The 26,541-nt window shown below is 43.3% G+C and overlaps 1 protein-coding gene across 1 annotated transcript in view; it reads left to right on the top strand.

Annotated features, from left to right (window-relative positions):
* The window catches only part of LOC121156250 (protein POLR1D-like), a 41,984-nt gene extending 28,083 nt beyond the window's left edge, over positions 1 to 13,901 (top strand). Inside the window, exons 2-3 of the mRNA XM_040979855.1 lie at positions 1,530 to 1,604; positions 13,278 to 13,901. Coding sequence (XP_040835789.1) covers positions 1,530 to 1,604; positions 13,278 to 13,545 — 343 coding nt within the window. The 3' untranslated portion in view covers positions 13,546 to 13,901. The remainder of the gene's footprint in view (positions 1 to 1,529; positions 1,605 to 13,277) is intronic.
* The last annotated feature ends 12,640 nt before the right edge of the window (positions 13,902 to 26,541 follow it).

Below are 26,541 nucleotides of genomic sequence, written 5' to 3'. Positions count from 1 at the left end.
GGTGGTAGTTGAGTCCCTGCTAGCCATGTGGGAGACCTGGAATAGACTCCCCAACTCTTGTCCTCAGGCTGATGAAACAAATGGGGGAAAAAAATTGCACCTAAACTCATCTTAACCATTTTGATAAAATCCCTCCAGATGTTTTTCATACAATGTATACATTAAATCAATTTAAAGTAAGATTTCTCTGTATGTGCTGTTTTGTAACAAGCTCTAAGTTCTAAATATATTATGAACGTCTTTCTGTCCAAGCATTCATCTTCATTTTGACTATTTTGTAATCTTACACTTTTGTGGATAGGCAAGGATTTAGCTAACCAATCTTCTATTAGTAATCACTTAAAAGTTCTGTAATCTAATTGTTTTTTTTTAAAGATTTATTTTTATTGGAAAGGTGGATATAAAGAGAGGAGAGACAGAGAGGAAGATCTTCTGTTCTATGATTCACTCCCCAAGTGAGTACAACAGCCAATGCTATGCCGATCTGAAGCCAGGAGCTTCTTCCGGGTCTCCCACACGGGTGCAGGATCCCAAAGCTTTGGGCCGTCCTCCACTGCTTTCCCGGGCCACAGGCAGGGAGCTGGATGGGAAGCAGGGCCACCGGGATTAGAACCGGTGCCCATATGGGATCCCGGGCATGCAAGTCGAGGACCTTAACCACTGCGCCGTCGCCCCGGGCCCTGTAATCTAATTGTTAACAGGTTGTTTAATGAGCATCCTTCTACATATAACTTTGAGTACTCAAATATTTTGTTAAGATAAAGTATAATTGGGGAGTCAACAGACATTATTTTTAGTTGATATTTCTTTGAAAAATAGTGGAATTGTACATTTTAAATATAGTCTGTTCGCTTTTTAAGATGTCCTAAAGGAGCATCTTGGGGAGGAAATGTTTGAATTGCATTTCGAAAGTTCACAATTTAGAATGTGGCATTCCTGTTTTTTATCTGGTGGGGACTGGCAGTACCAACCACAAGGCAAGTTAGGAAGCAGAGAAAGAAGTTGGGTGAATGTGGCTTAAAGAATCAAGCATCTCAAGAGCTACCTTCTGAGGACAAGTCCCCGGTGACCTAAAGACCTGCAGCCAGGACCACCTCTCCGAGACTAGATCAAATCTCTACCCTTTATTAATTTACAACAGAAATGGAAGTTTAAGCAGTTGCATGAGTTCAGTCTTGTTCAGTACATAACACATTTGGCCATTCATGTCTTCTATTGTTTTTCCACTTAAAAATGAAATAGGAGTCATATGTGAATATTAAGGATATATGATTTAATGGTCTCAAATTGTACATTTTTCTATATTGTCCTTATTTTTTGTTTCATTTCCTTTTCTGTGGTTATTCTCGTCATATAAAGTTTATTATTACATTTTGTGTTCAAAACTTTGAAGCAGTTAAAAAAAAACTTGCCCCATAATGATGTTTTGAAATTCACTCCCTTTCCCAAGACCTTGTATCTAGAGTGAGGTGATTTTCAGGAATTTAAATGTGGTGAAGCCTTTCAAATCTCTTCCTTTTTCCCATCAGGAAAGCAATAGAAGAACTTCTTAAGGAAGCAAAACGTGGAAAAACTAGAGCAGAAACAATGGGACCCATGGGTTGGTAAGTTGTTTAAACTTGAACATTAAGTATAAACCTTGCTGGAGTAGAAAATATGTGAATTCTTAGCAGCTGGAGGGTGTAAAATGTCAGCCGCAAAGGAGACCAGCTACACACAGGTCAGTGTGCAGTAAGGACATGGCTGAGGAGCTCAGCTAGCGTGGAGAGGTAGACGAGGGACTGAGTATGGAGAATGTTGGGTTTAGCATCGCTCTGGTTCACAGACACCATCAGACCTAAAGACCTCTGTGTAAGAGCAGTAGTTTATTTGTATTTAGGAGTTTCTGGTTTTTTTGTAGTCCTTAGATAAAGTTTTATTTTAGAAATTTGATTATATAGTTTTACTACGTAGTTCAGCATGTACAACTGAAGTTTACTTTTTCTGTTACACAGAAAGTAGGGCTTGCTAATATTTAGTAAATAATAGAGAGGCTAATGCTTTGTTATAATGGGTTAAGCCACGGTCTGCAGTGCTGGCATTTCTTATAGATTCTGGTTCAAGTCCTGGATGCTCCACTTTCAGTTCTGTCCCCTGCTAATGTGCCTGGGAAAGCAGTGGAGGCCCAGCTGCTTAGGTCCCTGCATCTACACGGGAGACCCGGAAGAAGCTCCTGGATACTGCTTCTGCATGCCCCAGCTCCAGCCATTGTGACCATTTGAGAAGGTGAACCAATAGATCAAAGACTTTCTCTCTTTAACTCCAGCCTAGTTTTTTGTTTGTTTGTTTTTGTTTTTTAAAGATTTCTTTATTTTTATTGGAAAGGCAGATATACAAAGAGGAGGAGAGACAGAGAGGAAGATCTTCTGTCTGATGGTTCACTCCCCAAGCAGCCACAATGGCTGGAGCTGAGCCAATCCGAAGCCACGAACCTAGAGCCTCTTCCCTGTCTCCCATGCAGGTGCAGGGTCCCAAGGCCTTGGCCATCCTCGACTGCTTTCCCAGGCCACAGGCAGGGAGCTGGATGGGAAGTGGAGCTGCCAGGACTAGACCCAGACCCATATGGGATCCCGGCGCATGCAAAGCTAGGACTTTAGCCACTACTATGCTGTTGTGCCGGGCCCTCCACCTTAGTTTTAAAAAATAACTATGAAAGAAATACTTAACCTTAAAAACTAATTTTACCATTTTTTCCAGTACTCTAGTAATTATATTTACATTCCACAAATACGGTGGGTTTTCAAACAGTTCATGGAAAGTGCAGTATTACTGCATGGTGCTCTTCACATTTTTATGCGTCTTATGCAACTTATCTTTTAATTCTTTTTTCCACAGACTTCTTGTAGTACCCTTCTGTAATGATTTTAGATGTGTGTGTGTGTACGTGTACCTTATAATTAAATAGTGAATCAGGATTAGTTTACTACTATACACACATTAGAATGATGAAAACTATTTTAAATAGTACTGAAAAAATAAAAATGAGGATATGGAACAATTAGAATCCATATGTTGTTGATGGAAAAATGCTAAATCCTACAACCTCTTTGAAAAGTGACAATTTCTTGTAAATATAGACTCACCATTCATAATGCTCCTTTTTACAAATTAGAATTCAAAACTTAAATCCACAACCAAAAGAAAAATCTGGGCAGTAATGTTCATAGCAGATATTTCCAGAATAGCACTAAACTGGGAACAACCGAAATGCCTATCAGTTGGTGAATGGTTAAACAAATAGTAGTTATGTCATTGTAAGTGTGGTGCTGAAATAACAATCGAAGGGAGCCAGACCCAAAACAGTGCACACTGTATGATCCACAAATCGGAGACTGTAGGCACAGAAAGCAGGTCATTGGCTTGCCAAGATCTGGGGTGACTGCAGGATGTGCTGCATCTTGACTGCTGTGGTAGCCACCTGACTTCATAAGTTTGTCAAAGCCCACGAAAGTACTCACTTAAAGGATATATTTTATTCTGCATAAATTATGCCTCAGCAAAACTGATTTGGGAATAACATCATTTTACTACCCCTAATGGTAGATTGAATCTAGGTAAAAAACATCAATGGCTGCTCCATCCATAAGGTGACAGGTTGATAGGAAATGTTGTGATAAATGTGCCAGCTGACTGAATACACCAATCTTTGTATCACAGAAAGATGCACTAAGATCCTTGAAACATCCTTGTGAAAGAAAAAGTCAGCCTGAATCTAATCAAGTTCCCAATTAGAATAATTAACTGCAAGAAATAAAGGACAGAACAATGTAGCAAATGACATTATAGGGCCAAAGCCACAAAGATAGTAAGTGTAAGGAATTCCACAGAACAAGAACATAATGCAGTTCTTCAGCAGGTGAATTACAGGAAGAAAATAAAATATATCGTATGAATTAATAAATTTGAAGCACATCAAGCAAAATGTGTAGCTTGTTTGGATCTGCATCCACACTAACATAAGAAGACATGAAATATGTTTTTAGATGTGATATGGTATTAATGCTAGTTTTTAGAAATTCATTCTAATGTGTTTATAAATGAAAATATTTCATGAGACTAAATAATACAGTGTAATTGAGTTAGTCTGAAGTAACATACAGAATCATCTTCGATTTAGTAAAATACGTACCTCATGGAAGGGTGCTTGTGAAAATTGAGTGAGATACTATGTATGGAAAACATGTGGCCTGGTTCCTAGCATTCAATTCAAAAATAATAGCTAATTCATCCCTTTACAGAATAGAAGTGTCTCTACCAATGTAAATCAGATTTATATGAACTTAATTAGAGATTTGGTGCTAAGGTTTTGGGTATAAGGCAAGATTAGCAATACTCATTAATATGATCTAATGATACTTCATATGAAAAAATCAGAATGGACCCAAACCATGACTAAAGATGTTCTGACGGTGAGTAAGACAGTAACCATCATGGCCTTTGCTACGTGAGGAGCGTGCCAGGGGACCGTTTGTTTCTAGGCAGCTGTGCAGATAGAAATCCTTTGTACCAACAGCCTTAGTAGCACTTATTAGCTTAGTGCAACTTTATGGTGGTACAGGAGCGAGTGTGTTCTGCAACCCCCCCCCCCCCGGGAAGACTTGTGGAGTGGGACAAGAAGGGAGGAGTCAGGGGGAGGAGTTGTTTTTTGGGTGTCATCCCAGTTAGGTTGGTAGTTAAGCAAAGTTCCTGTGGATCCAGTCCCCTTCCATTTGTCCAGATTTCCCAACCATAGGGCATAACTGTTTCTACATGGCTTAATGTAGTAGTATACATTTCAGCTAGCACAAAAGACAAAGAAAAAGGGACATACTTCTTCCCTTTATGAATATTTGCCAGAGCTGTCTGTACCATTTCCATGTATACTGGGTTGGCCAGAATTTAGTCTCCTGTATATCTACCTGCTAGGCCAGAACACTGTAGCTATAGAAGGGGGAACACTAACAGCCTCTTTCCCGATTGTCAAGGGAGTAAACTATAGCAGGCAGTGTCACATACTTCAAATTTATGATAAGAAAGAGATCCTGTGGGGAAGCAGGATGTGAAGTTTACGATCACCTTCGCTTATGAAATGAGGCTTTCTCTTGGCATGGTGGTTGTTTTTCTACTATAACTATGGTTAATATGCATTTTGGTCTTGCAGTCCTTACATTCTAAAAATTCTGAAGACATTTAGTTTATATGAGTTTTAACCAGCAGTGCAAGTATTAGAACTGAGCAAGTATTTAGTAATTCATTAAAGTTAAAATTGATAGGACCTGGCACAATGGCTCAGTTGTCTGATCCTCCCCCTTGCAAGTGCAACATCCTACATGGGCAGTGATTATGTTCTGTCTGCTCCATTTCCCATCCAGCTCCCTGCTTGTGGCCTGGGAAGGCAGCGGAGGATGGCTGGAGGTCTTGAAACTGTACCCAAATGAAAAACCTGGCTTCAGAGCAGTTCAGCTCTGGCTCATTCCAACCATTGCAGCCATTTAGAGAGTGAACCAGGGATGGAGGATGTTTCTCTCAGTCTCTCCTCCTCTCTGTATATCTGACTTTCCAATAAAAAAATAATAAAAATAAATCTTTAAAAAAAAAAGTAAATCAACCATATGGGAAACCTATTGAATGAAAAATAAAAAGCTCATCTATATTTTCCTATTTTTACATTTTTGACTTGTCCTTTTTTGAAAGCTTATTTATTTGAAGACAGAGTGACAGAGATGTCTTCCATCCATTGGTTCACTCCCCAAATGGCTGCAACAACCAGATCTGGGCCAGGCCAGTGCCAGGAATGCTGAACCCCACCTGGCCCTCCAACATGGGTGGCAAGGATCCAAGTGCTTAAGCCCTCGTTCTCTCTTCCGCTCTCTTCCTAGGCACAGTCACAGGAAACCAAATCACAAACAATAACCAGGACTCAAACTGGCACTCTGCTTTGGAATGCAAGCAGTGTCTTACCGGGATAAACCACAATGCCAGCTCCCTTGTCCTTTTTGTGTGTGTGTGTGTTGTTCTGGAAGCAAGAATCTCTGGGTGCTTGGTGACTCGGGTACCTGACTTTTTCCTTCCCAGCTCTTGTTCCAGCATATCCCTCTTAAGATATACAGGCCTTGAAAAGAGTTCTGGAAAAACTGCTGGCTTGCCTGACAACCTACTTCTAAGACAACACAATTTCCATTTATTTTCAAATAAATTGTATAAATAGAAACTTTTAGCCACTAGCTTCCAATTTATCTGCTATTTAGAATCAAATGGAGAACTTCAAATAATAAATAAATTTGGAATCAACTGGAAAACTTTGGATAGGTAGGTAGGTAGATAAATACAAAACCAATGCCTGTGTCCTACCATCAATGATTATAGAATGTGGCCTGGGCTTGGGAGTTTTAGAAAGATACCGAGGTGCTTGATTCTTAAAGTGCCCACAGTTTTAAAAGCATTTTATTAATTTCTGTTAATTGAGAAGAATGGCGCTGATCTATTCTGCAGACCCTAGAGCAGCTCTGTACTTTGGCCTGGCCAGATGACTCCGACAGTATCGAAGTAACCTCACCAGATGGCCAGGTGTCCTCAGACCCTTTGTCCCCTCTGCATTTTGAAGTTCTTCAAGGAGTAGACAATGAGACTTACGAGTAGACTATTGTCTGTTTTTCCAAGCAGCTAAACTTTGTATTTTCTTGAAAATTTACAGTACAGCAGTGTGAGTGACATTTTTTCACTTGGGCCATTCCATAAGAAATAACCTACTGAGATATATGAAAGGGTGCCACAAAGAGATTGCTGAACTTTTTATTTCATAAAGAAAGACCATTGAATGCTCTATATTTCAGCAAAAGAATCTCTTCAGAAGCTGTTGGCACAGGCCTTGAGGAATCTGAAACATTAGCCCATATGACAGGAATTTGCCCAGCTTTGTTGTTTACCAAACCATTTTGATTCTGGTCACATTCATTTCAGTTTCTTTGTAGCCCAATACAGTTTTGAGCCTGTAGAACTTTGTCCTTGTATTTGGAAAGCCTTATCTTTTGGTACCAAAAATCCCAAAAGTTGAGTTGAGTTCTTCATTTTCTCTATGTAGTTGTTTTTAAGGAATGATGTTTTTGAATACTTTTCTGTTTTGGTTTGAGATCAGTTTGTAAGGAGGAAAAAAATAACCTATTTCGTTTTTCAATTGTATGTCAATAATCTTTTGGATATTCGAAAGTAATTAACTTCTGTCTTTCTCCATATAAGTGTTTTTTTTTCTTTAAATATTCACTAAATGCCAGTAGGTGTATTTTTTAAATTTTTGTTTGTTTGTTTGTTTGAAAAGCAGATTTATAGGTGGAGAAATCGTCCATCTGCTGTTTCATTCTGCCAGAGCTAGGCCACTGCGAAGCTAGGAACCAAGAGCTTCTTCCCTGTCTCCCGTACGGGTACAGTGTCCCAAGGACTTGAGCCATCCTGCGCTGCTTTTTCAGGCCATTAGCAGGAAGTTGGATTGGAAGTGGAGCAGCCAGGATATTAACTGATGTCCATAAGGGATACTGGCACTGCAGGGGGTAGCTTTAACCATTACACCACAGCAGCAGTGTCCCTCTAGGTATACTAAAAGGACATGGGCAGCAGTAAAGAAGGTTCACTTTGCTCTTGGTAGAATTTTTAATCTACTGGTGAATACAGACCAGTGAGCAATTGATCACGGTAGAGTATGCTACGTAACTGTTTTGAAACTGCTGGGGGACAAGTAGGGACTCTCACCTCAGGTGATTCAAGGATATTGCAAAGAAGGTGCTTCAGAAAGTCTGTGGGAAAATGAAACTAAAACAGATGTTTATTTTTGGTGCAAAAATTTATTGAAATTTGAGGCTGGTGCCACGGCTCAACATATTAATCCTCCGCCTTCAAGTGCTGGCATACCATATGGCCATTGGTTTGTCTCCTAGCTGCTCCACTTGTGATGCAACACCTTGCCTATGGACTGGGAATATAGCAGAGGATGGCTCAAGTCCTTGGGCCCCTGCACTCATGTGAAAGACCCTGAAAGAAATTCCTGACTCCTGGTTTGAGATTTGCCCAGCTCTAGCTACTGTGTTCATTTGGTGGGTGAGCCAGCAGATGGAAGATGTTCTCTGTCTCTCCTATCTTTAAATGTGATTTTTAATAAAAATAAGGTTTTTTTTAGATTCATGCATAATTGTTTCATAGCCAATTTCCAGATTTGCTGAAATCCCTCATGTTTTGGGATTCAAAGCCTTCATTTCATACTCCAGGTACATGGAACACAGAGAGGTTTGCTAAGACTGTTGTCTGCTAGCTGCTTGCTAATGGGGATAGAATTTGTATGTTGCACTGGCCCAGCATGGTAGCCTGGCAACTGGGGACCTTGCCTTGAAAGCACTGGGATCCCGTATGAGCTCTGGTTCTAGTCCTAGCAGCTCCACTTCCCATCCAGCTCCCTGCTTTGTGGCCTGGGAAAGCAGTTGAGGACGGCCCAAAGCCTTGGGACCCTGCACCTGCGTGGGAGACCCAGAGGGGCTCCAGGCTCCTAGCTTCAGTTTGGCACAGCTCCGGCCATTACAGCTGCTTGGGGAGTGAATCAGAAGATGAAATATCTTTGTCTCTGTCTCTCCTCTCTGTATATATGACTTTCCAATAAAGATAAGATAAATCTTAAAAAAAAAGAAAAAGAAGAAAAAGAAAAGAATGTGTATGTAGCTTAATGCTCCTTATCCCTGTCAGCTCTTTTGTGTGAATTATTGCCTGATAACCTGCTGGAACTGCTTTCCACATTCTTCTCATACCCAGTTATGAAGGGAGCCCTGCCCCTGGTGCTGTCAGAGGCATATACGTGTAAATGATGTGCCTGGCTGAGGGAACAGCAGTTCGAGGGGGATAGCCTTGTGTATGCCACGTATCAGCTTTAGAGGCACATCTGCCCACCTTCTGAGAGCAGAGGACCAGAGAGAGCTAGCCTGGGACTCACTCTCATACAGGATCCCTAGCATGTTGCTGTGTACATGATTCTCTGGTTTTATACATTCACACACATGTACGTCTGTCTCAACTATTTTTAAGGCATTGAATATCCACCATGAGCCTCAGGACTGTTTTATGCTGAGTAATTAAAGGGTTGTTAGTAGTGGGGATTATAACACTATACAAGCACTTCTCAAGTCGCCACACATGGAAGGCATTTGATTGCCAAATTATAAACTGCCACACAATGGGTGGTTATGGTAGCTGTGATGACATTAAACAACAAAATGAGTTATAATCAACCACATCATCAAGATAAAAAATAGCACCCTTGTTTCACAGAATCACACTTCTGCCTCACACTTTGTAGGGCATTATTTTAGGCTTACAAACATAAGGCAAGGAAACGTATACAGTGAAAGAGAAATTGCTATTTGCTGGTTTGGAAATGTGTTTGGCCTTAGAATAAAGAAATGAATCGAAATGTATCGCATAACCTTATGGCACCCAAGCTTAAACATAATTTTCATGAGTCACAATTTCCCAATGCCTGAGTAGCTCATACATGTCAAAGTGTGTGGGGGGTTATCTTTGCCCTGCCTGTTGGGCTCTTGAGTGGTTAGACACCTCTAGCAGACCTGACAGCGTAGGTGGTACTGCCTTGTGCCTATTCTGCTAGAGAACTCTTGGCTGCAGGCACACCGACCAGCTTTCCACCTGCACTTTATTCCCTGACTTCTCTGTTCACTGGTTAGCTGGTTGGACCCCAGGTTGTTTGTTTGTTTGTTTGTTTTTCCCTGTTCTGCACCCTCTGCCCCTGCCGTGCTAGTACAGCAGGGGCGGACTCCAGTCTAGCTCCACATCTGACCAGCTTGAAATAGTATGTCAGTTCCTTTGTTAGATGGATGAGGATTATAGAAGTGCAATGTGCTAACATCGGTGATGTCATGGCACTAGCTAATTGCTTCATAAATATGGCATTGCTGTTGATGTTGCTCTACCAGCAAGCCCTGGTAGCGAGTGTTCATAGAATCAGTACTTGATGGTTCATATTCACAAAAATATTTTTGAAGCCAGAAGTGGCAGACCTACATCTATCTGTAAGTCTAGATACAACAGGCTCCCTCCTTCAGCAGGAGACAGAAATGGAAACTCAGAAAAACCCCATTGCACTTACCTTCTCCTGACTGCTCAGCAGGTTTGTTTTATAATTTCCTGTTTTCCTAAGTTGATTCCAACAACTGCAGGGAGCAAATGGCTTATTTTCATAAATTATCTTATACAACATTGCCTACTCACAGGCAGAAACGGTTGAAGTTACATTGCTATCCAAAATCTGTCTTGGTCTCTTTAATCAGAGAGTCTGAAATCCTGCCTGTGGTCCCTGAAGCCCAGCACAGCTTCTGGGCTGACAGATTGCAATGCGAGCAGAACTGCTTCCCTTTTTGCCTAATCAGTTCATTTGAAAGTCAGACAACCAGCGTATGAACTACAGTTATATTTGAGTGCAAGTGACTGAAAACTCTAAATAAAGGGGTTTAAAAGAGAGAGGAGTTCATTCATCCTTCACATAAATGTAGCTAGTCAAGGGCTGCTAGAATATGATCATCAGGGCACCAAATTGTGTTTCAGTCCTTAAGTTGGGACCTTGACCCCATGATCGACCATGGCAGAATTGTCGGTGCCCAATTCTATAGCAAGCTAAAAGTGGAGACATGTGGAACACTTGGAGGAACACTGGGTCCTAAGCAGTGCACTTCACAGAGTATAACTCCACATTGTCCATTTTTCATGCTTTGACCAGAATTTAGTCATCAAACATAACTGCCAAGGAGGCTGAGAAGTGTATTGTTTCAGAGGGTCCATCCAGCTTCCGTCTGTTGGTTTACTCCTGGAATTCCTGCACCAACCAGAGCTGGGCCAACCCAAAAAACCTGTAACCTAGACATCAAGCTCAATCTAAGCACCCCACATGGATGGCAGGAGCCCAGGTCCTTAGGCCGTTACCTGCTGCTTCCTAAGAAGCTGGAACAGGGCGTGGATCAAGACTCCAACCCAAGCAGTGTCTTTAAGTACCTGCCCTAGTTTCCCTTTTTAAGTCTACTATGGAAACAGTATCCGTCTGAAATCTGACAGTGTGTCATGGGTACTTCCTAAAGCAGCTATAACTAGGCTCATATTTAAAGTTTTATATCCATTCATGCTGTTGGAACCTTAAAATATGACTTTCCCCCTGAGCTAATATAACTTTCTAATATATAGTAAAAATAAAATCATGCAACTGAGCGTCAACTAGGCACAATGAGGTACAAACAGGAAGGCTCTTGCCCCGCCCTATAGCCTCCTAGGCCCCTCACCCAACACATGCCATTTGGGACAGCAGTGATAGATGATGCAAATATCACAGCAGCCATGGTCTGCCCGCTTCCTGAGGGTTCCCAGGTTTACCACAAGCTGATGCAGTAACTTGAGTGCCCAATTTCAGTAGACCCCTCCTGGACCCCTACAGAGAGAACTTGGCCACTGCTCGCTGTGCATTGTCCCTCCAGCTGTGAATGGCTCTACCTTGGGACTACCACAGTAGCATGAGGTTGGCAAACATCTTCTGCAAGCTCAGCAGAGCTCTGTAGGGGTACAGGCAGCTCCATGGTTTTGAACACCCCCCCACCACCAGAACTGCAAGAATATTTATTCTCCCAACTATCATTGCCTTTCTTTGTCCCTCATCTCGTTTACTGTGGCTTCGAAATTCCAGGGCTGTCAACACCTCTGGCCATTGCCACTGCTTCTGCTGCCCTTCGTCCACTGTCCTTTTCTCATTGAGCTGCTTTTCCTCGTGAACTAGAGTGTATTTTCCTGATCTGGGCGTATAGGAGGCACAATGAAAATGTAGGCCCAGGAGCTCCTTAATGGCAGCACAAAGTATTTTCTTTCCTCCTGGTCCTCACCCCGCGCCCACCCCTGCCTTTCACTCCCCAGGTCAGTGCCTTGCTGATTGCCTGAGCTAGTCTGATGCTTCTGTGTGAGTGAGGCTGCACTGCTGGGTAAGGTGGTATCCTGCAGGATAGTACTGTTGGATGGATTCTGAAGTATCATGTAGGATGTATCTGTATGAAATACCACTCTGAGAAGTATGATTTGGAGAAATCAGCATGCCCTTAAAATAGCCCATCATGTGGCAGACTGCTTATAACCAAGAGGAATGCATCTCCTCATTTATATCCAAAAGGATTTACTATAACTAAAAAACAAATAGTATAATGCACAAATATGTATATGTATGTATGGTGTGTGTATATATGTATATAAGCATGCAGATTGGCAATTCAGTAGTTACAGGCGATTTTCTGGGAGAGTTTGAACCAGAAAGCTCCTAAAATACACAACACACACAAATTCACTCCAGGGGTGAGTGGGGGGAGGTGCTCCCCAGCAGACCAGTAGAGTCCGATGAGACACATGAGGGTTTTGCTTTTTGGAGGAGAAAGATCACTGCATATTGTAGACCATTTGCACAATATTCTGTTTCTGGAGTAAGTCATTTAACTCCTGTAGAGGCAGGCCTTTGGTGCTGCTTGGGTCACACCCATCCCGTGTGAGAGTGCTTCAGGTTCTGGCTCGGCTGCGACTCCAGCTTCCTGCTAATGCACACTCGGGAAGAACGCAGGTGATGATCAAGTGCTCGAGTCAGTGCCACCGCATGAGACACCTAGATGGAGTCCTCCAGTGTAGTGTGGTCTGGCCCAGCTGTTATGGCATCTGCGGAGTGAACCCATGAATGGAGAGCTCTGCCTCTGACTCGCAAAGAAACGAAAGTTTAAACAAGAATCAAGGAGCAGATAATCCCACAGGAATAAATAAGCCAAAAAGACAGTAGGGTATACTTTTCTGCTCTTGGGAAAAGACTTACTTGCTCTTACGTGAAGCCTCAGTAAATTTAATTTGGAACAGATTGTAATCATGTCAGGCGTTTCGGAGAGAATATTAGGTTGGTCAGTTTGCACTGTGGGCAGTTCCTACATATTCAAACAGGTAGATTTCCCCTTCTCATATTGGGAAATTTGGTCCCAATATGAGAAGATTACAGGCTCTGGGCAAGGTCCCGCGAGTGTCTCCAGAATTGTCTTGCTTTCCCCTGTATACTCAGAGTTTACACTAGGTGGCATACAAGGAAAGCCAAGCAAACTCGGAAACCCGATTCTTTGCGAGAAGAATCGATTGGTGCGCATGATGGTGGCTTCAGCTTGGAGGCAGCTGTTTCAAGTGATGATTTTTCTTTTTCTCTCCCACCCCTCCAGGATGAAGTGTCCTCTTGCTAGTACCAATAAAAGATTTCTAATAAACACAATTAAGAATACCTTGCCCTCCCATAAAGAGCAAGACCACGAACAAAAAGAGGGCAATAAGGAACCTGCGAAAGACCAGGACGAGAAAGAAGCCAACTCCAAGCAGCACAGAAGCCACGCCCATAAGCGCAGCTGGCATTCTCGCAGCTCCAGCAGGCACTCGCCCCCGCACAAGCGCCGCACCAAGGACAAGCACGAGGCCCGGGCCAGCCGGCGGTGAGGCCGGCCGCCTGAAGCCACCCGCGGCAGGGGCCCGTGGGAGGCAGGACCAGCACCTGAGTGTGCTTTCCACTGCAGATCCCTTGTTCTTAGAGGCTGTGGGTGGCCAGCAAAAATGACCCTGTCAGAGAAGCAAGTACGAAGGAGTTTTCTGGGAGGCTGTAGTGGCAAATTTCATTACATTGACAGTGTAGCGTACACAAGTACTGTTTTTATTCTATTGTTTGAGAGTCGTTTCAGAAGAAGCAAATCTAGAATTTAAAGTTTTCAGAGATTGTTAAAACCCAGTTTTTTCATGTACTGCACTTTTGGTCATTTTTCAGAATTTCTCAAAAAATAAAATACTTGTAAATCTTATATGTTACTTTTGGGGTGTCCAATTTAAACTTTAGAAATCACCTGGCCAGTGACCGTTTTTATGAAGCCCTATAACCTCAAGGACTGGGAATTTATCTCAAGGACACGAAGTCTGTTAAGCACTGTCTCTTCACTTGCTTTCCTTTGAATGAGCAATGCAGTAAATTTCCTAAGTGGTTATATGGGAGTGCTCTGAATGACCACAGGTTACAGAACTAACTCTGTGAGTTCTTGGGTATTCTCAAAGTTATTCCTTAGATAGAATAATTTTTCTACATTTCATTTTTTGGGTTTTTTTAATATATATAGTTTTTATGCGGTGCTTTACAAAGAACTCTCAATACTTAAAATTAACAGAGTTATTTTAGAGCTGGGCCTTATTTAGCTAAAGACTTACTGACACTACTGTTGGAATAGTTGTCCCAGAAAGCTTCATTTTAAATAAAAGAATACTTACAATAACTTTTCCCACAAGTATCGGTTTTCAGATGTTGTTTTAATATGCAGTTATTTCAAGCCTGAGTTCCTCCCTCACACTCAGGAAAACGTCACTTGGCACTCCCTAGTGCGTGAGAGCAAGAACCACCTGGCCCCTTGGCCTCCTTCCCCAGCTTCCCCACACTTTCCTTGGTTACCCCCAGGTAATCCTGCACCGCAGGCCTTCTCCTTGCTGGAGACAGCCAAGAATGGCCCTGCCCTCAAGCTAAACAAGGGGAGGAGCACATCCAAAACACCAAGCCTTGGGATATTGGGGAGAAATGTGAGTAGCCACCCGCAAGCTGTTCTGCCACTCCCTCAGTTGGCTCCGAGTGCCAGCCCTGGAGCGCTGTCAGCCGATTCTGCCCCTTCCCCAGCCCCAGCCTCCAGGGACCATCCTGTGACTTGGTCACAGAGGCACTCTGAAAACACGAGAGGAATTACTTGCCTCATCTGATTTTATTCAAATGTAGTTAGCATTAGCCTAGATTATTTGTGTTCAATTTGAAGTGTTTTCTATTTAAATATTTACTAGAAAAATAGCACAGTTGTGGGGTTTTTAAGAAATTTTCTTGTTAAGTAAAAATAAAGCTTAATTGTGTCATTTGCCTATGCACTCTGTATCTGTAACTGATCAAGTTCTGTGTCCACTAAAAGGGAATGAGGACCCAGCGCAGTGGCCTGGTGGCTAAAGTCCTTACACACCAGGATCCAATATGGGGGGCCGGTTCTAATCCTGGCAGCCCTGCTTCCCATCCAGCTCCCTGCTTGTGGCCTGGGTAAGCAATCGAGGACGGCCCAAAACCTTGGGAAGCTGCCTCTGCTTGTGGCTGGCTGTTCCTCATCCACAAACTAGAGCATCTGCAGTGCCCAAGGACTACTGAATAAGCAGAGGAAGACAAGTTGAGTGTGAAGAAGTGTGTTTCATGCTGCTAATTGAAAGTAGCAAGAAAGATTCAAATACAAATGCAACTTAACAGATTTCATTTTTTGACTCCATGTAAGAAAATAGTCTCTGGGTCCAGGTGGCTAAAGTCTTCGCCTTGAAAGCACTGGGATCTAATCCTGGTTGCTCTACTTCCCAGGCAGTTCCCTGCTTGTGGCCTGGGAAAGCAGTTGAGGACAGCCCAAAGCCTTGGGACCCTGTACCCGCGTGGGAGACCCGGAAGAAGCTCCTGGCTCCTAATTTCAGATAGGTTCAGTTCTGGCCATTGCAGCCACTTGGGGAGTGAACCAGCAGATGAAAGATCTTTCTGTCTCCTTCTCTATAAATCTGACTTTCCAATAAAAATAGATAAATCTAAAAATAAGGATAAAATAGTCTCTTAGACACGTTAGTGAAAAGCTAGGGTCTCTGCCATTCCCAGCTCCCTGCTGGTGGGTTTCCTGTGAGCTGTCCTGGCATGAATGGGAAGGGAGGTAGGATGGAGTGTGCTGAGTGCTAAAGTGGCTGTGGAATTGAGTTTTCCTGTGATTTTTTTTTTATGCCTTCTGTATTTGCTTCAGATCTACCAGATAGAAATTAACCTCTTCAAATACTACTGAAGTGACTTAAAGGAGACTTATGTCTTGATACTATATTTAATTACATACATGTATGTCCCTCTAGGAAGTCATGCTGTCATCTTCAAAACAAAATGTCTCCGGTAGGTAAGTAGTACTTTTTAGAATTTAGGTGTTTGCTTTTTCTGTGTATTTGAAAGAGTGTCAGAGACGAGGAAAAAGGTCTTCACATTGGTGTATTTCCGAAGTGCCCGTTCCGGTCAGAGTGCTGCTGGGAGAACTGCATCTGAATTTCCCACCTGAGTGCCAGTCATCTTCTGAGATTATATCAGAAGCAAAGGAGTGATTCCTTATGAGCACTCGGAATGCAGGTGTCCCAAGTGGTAGCAAATTTGTTAACGAAACAGTGCCTTCCCCGAAGTAGTGCTTCATTCCTGACAAAAATGAAGTGTCAATTCTGCCCTAAGGAGTATCCTGTGCTCTGGGATCCAATGTGTGGGCTTCTGCTAAGCCACATTGTACTATGTGCATGGTCCATTTGCAAGCACCTTTGAGCCAAATGCTGTGGGGCCTTCCACTGTGTCCTGTGATCATCCCACAGGTCTAGGAAGAAGGTGTCATTATCCACTAGATTAAAACTTTGTCCAAAGTTGTAGAGCTAGGAAGAGGCTGAAATGCTATGGGAAACCAGGACTCTAGTCTGAATTAAAACCCATGTTCTTTCCTCTGCTTTGTGCTGAACTTGAGCTAGCCCTGCCCCCTCAAAACACAGGACTGGGACATCTAGATGCCTGCATGCTCTGTGGATTTGTAATTTATGAACCAAAAGAACCTTGATAACCAAAAGCTTTCCCTGGTTCATGTGGACTCAGCAGAACCGGATGTGAAAGCCTAATCAGAGAATGTTGCATTGAGGAAGTGCTTCCCTGGGGGCTGGTTGGATCCCAGGGAAAAAGTTCACACAACTTTGTGGTTTAATGGCCATGAAAGGAGTGTTTCCATGGGAAACTAATCTTGGGGGAGCTAATGTTTTCAGTTACTTCTTGTTGCTTTGTGGTGTCCACAAGGACAGTAGTTAGAGAGCTTAAGTCTCAGAGACAAGGCCTTGTCACCATAAATAACATTCTGTTATCCAAGGGATTGGACAAACCATGTCAGAAGCCAGCTGGAAAGACGCATGAGCAGGTCAGAGCCCCAGCCCTGACCCAAGGTTCCTCTGAAGCCATATCCTGGGAAGGCAAGTTTGCCAAATGAAAATCTTGTGCTCCACTCAAGAAAAAAATTCTTCCAAGAAGCCTGGTCTTGTGCATACCAAACACCCAAATAAAGAGGTAAATTAAGTGAACAAGGACAACATTATAAGCAAAACTCAGGGACATTTTATGAGTAATTTTTATGTGGGTTACTGTGTTATAAATCTCAGAACACCAGGGACGTTATCATGAAGAGTCTGATAAATGTACATTTGGAGGCACCATTGGTACTTGACCAATGAATTATTTCTCCGGTGTAGCTGAAATTAAAAAAAAAAAAAAAAGCATATGAAACATAGACCCCATTATATATAACCCATTAGCTAAGGGAGCAACTTCCGCTCCAGATAAATGTATAGACTGCCCTCAACCCTGACCCCTGTGCAGAGAACATCCACTAGGTGACCCCTTAGAGAGGCACCGGGATTTCATCACAGGTGTCCACCCCAGCCAGCACTCCCCCAGAGCCCTACTCTCAGACATAGTAACTGGGTTAAAGACCCGCTGGTGCAGCCTCATCCACGTAGGACTTCGGGGTTTAAATGTCAAGACATGGAAATGCACTGTGTACACTGTCCCAACCACAAGCCGTGAAAAGTCATGGATCCATTAGCCTGCTGGGTGATTTTTCAAAGTTCAATACCCATGTACCAAGATAAAGTTAAGACTCCTTGTTTCAGCCTGTGTGCTGTGTGAAGAACAAATCATTCATTTATTCATTCACTCCTTCGGTGAACATTGCAGAAGACCCAGGACACATGACTGGGTCCAGACTTCAACTTTAACTCTTGCCCTCAAAATCTTGTAAAGTGTATTGGTGTCTTTCATATTGAAAGGTGCAGAGTTTTCTTCTCCATGATTGACTTTTCAGCCCTATCTGAGGGTATTCCATTTTTCTCTGTTAAGAACTTTCCAAACCATGTGCTGAAATAAGTGTTTCCCAGGTAGCTCATCTTTGGAAGTTTCTGTAGTTCCTGACTTCAACCTGGCCCAGGCCTGGCTGGCTATTGGGCATTTGGGGAGTGAAGCAATGGACAAGATTGCCTCTGTTTCTTTTTTTCTCTCTTTTTTTCCCCCTCACTCTCCCTGCCTTCCTTCCTCCTTGTTCTCTCTCTCTCTCTTTCTGTTACTCTACCTTTTAAATCAATCTTCAGCTATAAATTTTGTAGCAAGAAAGAGTATAAAAGAAAAAAGAAACTTGTAGGAATCAAACCCAGTCAGTGGCTTCTCACACTGCCCAGTTCTTTTCCCCTCACACCTGTTCATAAGGGCTTCAGGTGACAAAAACTTCCTGGAAAATCCAGTGTACAAGGAATGAAGGGCATATGAAAGAGCGGGACCTAATGAACAGAGTGGAGACATTGGCAAGGTTTGCTATAGACACTGGGGAAGAGAAGAAAGGGAAGATGGACAGGTAAATAAACGATAATTTTAGAAAATTAAAAATAAAATAGATATCATAGCAAAAGAATGGCAATAGAAGACAGAAGCCTTATAACAGATTAACAAAGCTGGAAGAAAAATAGGCCAAACAATGGAGAGACATTTTGCAAACTATGTAAAACAAATGATCAATAACTATTTGATGAAATGTTCAACATCACTAATTATCCAGGAATGAGAAGTAACACACCTGTGAGAAGGGTTGACTGGAGAGATTGACCACTCCAAGCCTTAGGAACAAGGACACAGAATTACCACTTACTGTTGGTGCAAGCGAAAACTATACAACCCCATTAACAGTTTCTTAAAAAACTAACCATATACCCACACTGTCCAGCATTGCCTTTCCTAAATATTTTTCCAAGGGGAATGAAAGCATTAAATCAAAATCTCTCTTACACAAAAATGTCCCTGAATATTCATAATTTCTCTACAATCCTAAAAATCCCAGAAGTTCATCAGTAGGAGAACAGGACACACAGACCATGTGGTGAACGTGACAGAGATGCCATTCAGATGGCCCCTGGAGGACCTGTTTCTGTCCCCACTGCAGAGATTGCAGCCAGAAAGCTCTCAGGGCATGCGCTGGCATTGGAAGACAGGGCGTAATGCCACTACCTGAGATGCCAGGATCCCATATAGACATCAGCCAAGCCCTGTCTGCTCAACTTCTGATAAAGCTCCCTGCTAATGTGCCTGGAAAAGCAATGGAAAATGGCCCAAGTGCTTGGACCACTGCCATTCACAGGGAAACCTGGAATAAACTTGTAGCTCCCTTTTTTTGGACCATCCCAGCTCCAGTCAGATGAAAGATTCTCTCTCTCCCTCTTTCTCTCATATTCTTCCCATTCTCTCTCCCTTCCTCTCAACTCTGCCCTTCAAATACACAATAAATCTTTTTTAAAAAGATGAAAAAATGTTCCCCAGCTCCTCAGGGTTAGCCTAGGCAACAGAGCAAGAGATGCCAGGTCCAGGTGTTGACTGCATGTGCTGCTTGAATAAGAAGAGTACTTCCTGATTATTGCGCTGGAAGAGGCTGCCTGGCCTGCTGGCAGTTCAACCTCTTCCTCTTCTTCAATTCCAATCCTGCTTTTGCCTGTTAACTTTCACAAATGTCAGTCCCCAGTAAGCTTCCTGCACCCCAACTCTATTGCACTATCTGTTGGCAGACAGTCCAGCTGAGAGTGGAATTGAGAGTAGGAATCAGATAGGATTTTGGATCTGGATTAGTTATTACTTAGTCAACCGTGAGAATATGTTGCACCCATGATATTCCCACCGTCAAAGCCTTCCCTGGTAGTGACTCAGGAGAGCAGACTTTGTGGAAGGGGATGCTAATGCATCAGATGTTTGAGGACTTAATGGAAAAATAGTATACATTAGGCTATGGGTGTTAGACGATTATTGCCTAGATGCTAACACAGCACTTGAAAACATGCAAAAAATGATGGTGACAAAGGTGGGTGCTGGGTGAAACTGAAATGCTAGCTAGTTTCATGAACTTTTCACATGAGAAGATACTCTACTTCCAGGCTCTTGCCTGCCCCAGTGTGCAGCAGTCACCTTGTCTTTGTCTTCAAGTTGTTATTTAAGAACAATCACCTCAGCCAACAGAGACCACCTCTCCCTAGCACACTTCACACGGGGTTCAGTAGCTTTAGAAGCTAACTGCTTGGCCATGTGGTAGTCTCAGTCGGCATATTCTTGAGTACCCTATGGAAGGCCATCATCTCTCACTGTAAGATCTTTATAAAGAATCAGTATGCACAACCAGGAGAAGAAGCAAGAAGTTGTTCATTGTATGTTATGAGAAGAACCACTTCTATTTCAGCTCTTGACTTTTGGAAGCATTTTTCTAAATATGGAAGAAACTGCATTATATTTTGGCCACTCTTTAGAAAAACATCCTAACATTGCAAAGTGTTATCTCCCAGCTGATGTCATAAATGAATCTTCAAAATACCAGCATTCTTTTTTATTATCAACTTTAAAATTTTTTATTTTGTTTTTTATTATTATTATCATGCTTTTATCATTTTATGATACAGTTCAGTTGCATGGCCCTTGGATTTCCCCTACTCACTCCCCTAACCTCACCCTCCCCTCACTGAATTCTCCCACATCATTACAACGGCATAGTTCCTCATAGACGGTCAATCCAGCATTGCGCACATGGATGATGGCAGAGAGTCCAGAATCCTATCATCAAGACACATCCAACAGTTTCACTGGGAGTCCATCCTCAATCTGGAAGTAGAGATGCTCACTGCATTGTATCCTCATTTCTGGACATGTCAGTCTCCACTACACAGTTACTATACATCCCCTTAAGTGACAAGCCACAAAACAAAGTAAACAGGAAGAAAAAAATAGAACTTACAATGCAATGAAGTTAAAAAAGAAACATGCTACTGAATGACTAATGTGTCAGTGAAGAAGTGAAAAAGAAAATCAAGAATCTTCTTGAAGAAAATGATGCTACTATATGATCTGAGTCATTAAAGCATATAATGAGGAAAAAAACATGTTTTGAAGAAATGAAGCTAAAAACACCAAAATCCATGGAATGGTTTCCACTGGTGTTTTTTGGTGAGATGTATCTCCTGTAGGCAACAGATAGATGGGTTTTGTATTTTTAATCCAGTCTTCTAATCAATGTCGTTTGATAAGTTTAAACCATTTAGTTTTAGGGTTAATACAATACAAATAGGTGGTAATTTGGTCCTGTCATTTAGCAATAGATTTTTCATTGACTTAGTTTTCTGTTGTTATTTTATTGGAACGTTCACGTTTGCCTTTGGTTTGGTGGGTGCTATTCCTTTTCTCTGTCAAGAGAACATCATTAATTATCACTTGTAGGGCATCTTTGGAAGTGACATATTCTATTAACTTATCTTCATTATCTTATTATCATTGTGGAGAATCAAGATGGCAGAGCAGATCAAGATCTCTAGTAGTGGCACATCAGGCACCAGGTGCCATTTTGTAGTGTGGCAAGGGTTTTAACTCTGAGGGAACAACAGTGAGCTACACATGTGCTGAGCTCAGCAGGAACTCACTGAGCTCAGTCGATGCGCTGGTCCCACAGGAAAATATTACCAAGTATAGCAAGAATTGAATGTAGGGTGAACCATGACACAACATCTACCAGATACACAAAGGCCAAGACTGGGAGGGGGCAGACTGTGCTAGGTAACGTCCTAACATCCGCTGGCATGCACAGAATCTGGGTCTGGGAGTGTGCCTGGTGGGGGAACTTTGGGAACTCCCTTGGTGGGCTGTAGCTCCCACTGGTGAGTATGTGGATCAACTGAGTGTTGGTCAGTGTGGGCAGAGCTGCTTCACTAATCAGTGAGTGTGTGGGTTGGCTCTGTGGGCACAGGTAGGAAGGCCAGGCCAAACCTTAGCACACTGGCATGCACAGGAACCAGGTACAGACCATGCTGGGCTAGGTTAGGCTATTATACCTACTAGTTTGCATGAAAGCATGGGATGGTGTCAGGCTGGGCAGAGCTAGGCTGAAGCACCCACCAATGAAAGTTGGGACTAGGGGTAGACCAGGCCAGCTCAGGCTGCAGCATCAATGTCAAAGGCCAAGATAGGGTATGGGCTATGTCGAGCTAGTCAGAGCAACCATTGGCAGGTGCAGGATCTATGGCTGGGAACATGCCAGGATGGGGAACTGACAGGACGCCCTGGCTGAGTTGTGGTTCCCATTGGTGAGAGTAAGAGCTAGAATGAGGATGGTGATCTGGGATGGGCATGGCTGTAGCATCTCAATATGGGTTTGGACTGGACCTGGGATGTGCTAAACTGGGCTAGACTCCAGTACCCACTGGTGCTCATGAGAGCTAGGATGGGTGAAGGACTGGCTGGGCTAGGACTTGGCACCTGCTGAACCATCCAAGATCTGGATCTGGTGGTAGACCAGGCAGGCCTGGGCTATAACACCCAACAGTAATATCCAGAATGGGTATGGACTGGTTGGGTAAGGCCACTATACCTGCCTGAATATACATGTGGGTCAGTCCAGGAGTGGTCCAAGGTGGACCCATCATAACACCCACTAGCAGATATGAGAACCAGGACAGGGTACAAGACAGGATGAGCTGGGCCACGATACCAGTCAGTTCACATTAGAGCTGGGACTAGGGGCTGGGCTGGGCTGGGCTAGGCTCAGGCACCTTCTAGCATGAGCCATGACTGGGGGCATTCTGGGCCAAGCCAGGCTGGCATACTTGCTGTTGAATGCTGAAGTGAGACAAGGCATGCTAGGCTTAGTTGCAGCATCCACCACCACATGTAAGACCTGAGAGAGTGGTCAGCCAGATAGGGGGGCAGTGAGGGCTCCCCTGCTGGGCCACTGCTCCCACTGGGGAGCATGAGAGATAAGACTGGGGCCAGACCAGTCTGGATAGGACTACAAAACCCATTGGCCTACATATAATCTGGGTTAAGGGGAGAGCCAGGATGGGCTATGCAACCATATCTACTGGAGCATGAATGGGCCAGAGTAAGTGCAGGCTGGTTGGGCTTTGCCATAGCATTGGCTGGCAGGTGTTGGGACTGAGGAGCAAATCCTGTCAGTCTAGACCATAGAACCACCTGGAAAGTGTAAGATCTGGGGCTGAAAATGAGCCTAGCAGGGATATTGTGGGCACCGCTCTGATAGGCTGAAGCTCACGCCAGTCAGCATGGGAACCAGGACTAGGGCAGGACCCTGTACTCATGTGGGAGACCCAGAAGAGGTTCCAGGCTCCTGGCCTCAGATCAATGCAACTTTGGCCATTGTGGCCACTTGGAGAGTGAATCATTGAACATCTTCCTCTCTGCATCTCCTACTCTCTGTATATCTGATTTTCCAATAAAAATAAATTTTAAAAAGATAAAATAAATTTATTATTTAAAAACTATTTTAAAAATATTTATTTGAAATACAAAATTACAGAGAGGTCCTTCATCTAACAGTTCACTTCCCAAATGGCTACAACTATCAGAGCTAGGCCAGGCTACAGTCAGGAGCCAGGAGCTTCATCTAGGTCTCCTATGTGAGTCCCAAGCTCTGAGGCTTTCCAAGATGCATTAGCATAGAGCTGGATAGGAAGTGGAGCAGCTGATGCTTGAACATATGTCCATATGTGATGTTGGCACAGCAGGTGAAAGCTTAATCTGATATGCCGTTAACATCAGCCTCCATGGTTCCTCTTATCAAACTCTGAATGCAATGCTATTGTTTATAGAATTGTGGATCTTGGGCCCGGCGCAATAGCATAGCAGTTGAAATTCTCATCTTGAACGCACCAGGATCCCACATGGGCACTGGTTGTAATCATGGTGGCCCCACTTTCCATTCAGCTCCCTGCTTGTGTCCTGGGAAACCAGTGGAGGACAGCCCAAAGTTTGGGACCTTGCACCTGTGTGGGAGACCTGGAAGAAGCTCCTGGCTCCTGGCTTCGGATTGGCTCAGCCCCAACCGTTGTGGCCACTTGGGGAGTGAACCATCGGATGGAAAATCTTCCTCTCTGTCTCTCCTCTCCTCTCCTCTATATATCTGCCTTTCCAATAAAAATAAATAAATCTTAAAAAAAAAATTATTGATCTTGCTTTTTTTTAAATCTTACTATGATTCATTAGCAATAATGTGTGCATCATGAATGGGCTCCAAAGCAATAACAAGGTTTCATTCTCTGAAAAAGAAAAGAGGGGGAAAAAATCACAATATAAATATAGATAGGAACCTTCAGCATAAATTGCCCTAAGGAGGAAGTAAGCCACACACTCAGGCTGCAAGTGATCTTCCCCACATCGCATAGCCAAGTCCCTGTGTTTGAATCCTGGCTCTGACTCTGGTCCTGTTTCCTGCTGATATACACCTAGAAGGCAGTAACTTCCAACATTAAAGCATAAAATAGGAAAGATAAGCACACTAAGTATTCCTTGTGCTAACCGCTCATTTATGCTAGGCACGATGCCAAGTGTGGAGGTAGGTGAGCCCAGAAAAGGGAAATAGCAAACCAAGATGCGCAAGACTACGTGCTTGTCCTCCGAGCCCTGCTTCTGAGATGAGTCAAGACTTGATGCTCACAAAGCAGTACCAGCTGAGCTCTAGGAAAGAAGTTTCCAAGTGCAGAAGAACAGGCCATGGCTAACCGAGCAGCAAGAAAGTCCCAGGAAAGAAAGTGCCAGGTGATTGGGGCTTTGGATGACAGGTTTTCAAATATTCATAAGGGAAGCAAGAACATAAGACTGGCCATATTTCCTTCCAAGCTCAAAAGTACCTAAAACATAGAGCCCATCTTGATAATGTTACCAGAAAGACAATGTCAAGGTGATTTTCTCACTTGTACCAACTTGAAGTTGTCCAGTTTAAAATATGTATTTCATTTCATTTCATTTGAGAAACAGGCAGACCTCCTAATCCTGTGGCTCCCTCTCTAGATAATGAGAAGCCAGGAACTCAAGTCAGGTCTCCCACATGAATGGCAGGAACAGTTACTGAAGCCAATCAGGGTGTGCACTCCTAGGAAGCTGGGCCTGAGAGTGGAGCTATGAACCCAGGAACTATGAACTATGAGCAGCTGTACTCACCGTACGCTGTTGAGAGGTGGCTTAAGAGACGTTATTACAGCAGGGCCACCAATTTGAGTCCCAGCTGTTCTACTTTCTTCCAGTTCTCTGCTAAGGCACCTGGGAAAGCAACAGAGAATGGCCCTACTGTTGGACCCCCACACCATATGGGAAACCTAAATGAAGCTCCTGCTCCAATTTTATGTTCCTAGCCCCAGCCCTGACTATTGAGGTCTTGGGGAGTGAACCAGTGGATGGAACGTTCTCTTTCTCTCTCAACTTTTGAAATAAAGAAATAAATCTGAAGAAAAAAAAATGTAGACACATCAAGAATTTCTCAGGAACAAAGGAGAAGGAAGCCAATAGGGATTGGTAAGACTGGAGGAAAGTGACAAGAGGCTTTGCACAGGATTAATGAGCTCAGCTGGAACTGAACTTTCTTGAACTCCCTTTTTGTATGATTCCAGGTTCAGCTTGGCTCCTGGGGAAACCTGCACACGGCCTGATAGGCAAAAATAAAGCAAAAGGTAGGCATTTGGTACAATGGTTAAATTGCTCTGTAGAATACTCACATCCCGTACCCAAGACCATGGGTTTGGGTCCCAGCTCTGCTTCTGATCCAGCTTCCTGCTAGTGCAAACTCTAGAAAGTAGCAGAAAGTAACACAAGTATTTAGGTCCCTGCTAGATTGCGTTCTAGGACCTGGCTTCAGCCTGGTCCAACATCATTTGTTTTAAGCATTTGGAACATGAACCAGTACTGGGAAGATGTCACATGCTCTCTCTTTGTCTCACTGTCTTTCAAGTAAAACAAATAAATAGATCACTTTTTTTTTCTTTCTAAAGGTTTAGTTATTTGATATACAGAATAACAGAGAGAGATTTTCCATCTGCTGTTTCACTTCCAAATGACCACAATTACTAGGGCCGGGCCAAAACAAAACCAACAGGTGAGACTGTATCTATGTCTCCCACCTTAGTGGCAAAGGCCCAACACTTGGAGCGTCTTCTTTCTAGGTGCATTAACAGGAAGTTAAATGGGATGAGAATCAGCCAAGACTCCAACCAGTTCTCACATGGGATGCCGGCATCGCAGCCAGCTTAAGTTGTTGCATCACAACATCAACCCAGCTAGATACATTTTCCTAAGGAAGTAACATCATTAAGTCCTGAAGACTGATGCAAACTAGAGGGATCATGTGGCTCCCACTGTTGCAGGTGATTTGCCAGTCCCCTTGTCATGTGGGATGACCACTGGGGTCTGCCAGATTCCAGCCACCCCTACCTCTTCCTTCAGCACCTCCGAGCTGGCACAGGTGCAGCTAAGCAAGGAGAAGGCCAGTTTCTGTAGGTCACCCATGTGGTTAAGGTGAAAAGCTGTGAGTACCCACAGATACC

Source organism: Ochotona curzoniae, unplaced genomic scaffold, assembly GCF_017591425.1.
Source record: "Ochotona curzoniae isolate NIBS_2020 unplaced genomic scaffold, NIBS_Ocur_1.0 contig_3332, whole genome shotgun sequence".
Taxonomy (NCBI): domain Eukaryota; kingdom Metazoa; phylum Chordata; class Mammalia; order Lagomorpha; family Ochotonidae; genus Ochotona; species Ochotona curzoniae.
This window is presented reverse-complemented; position numbering and strand designations above follow the sequence as displayed.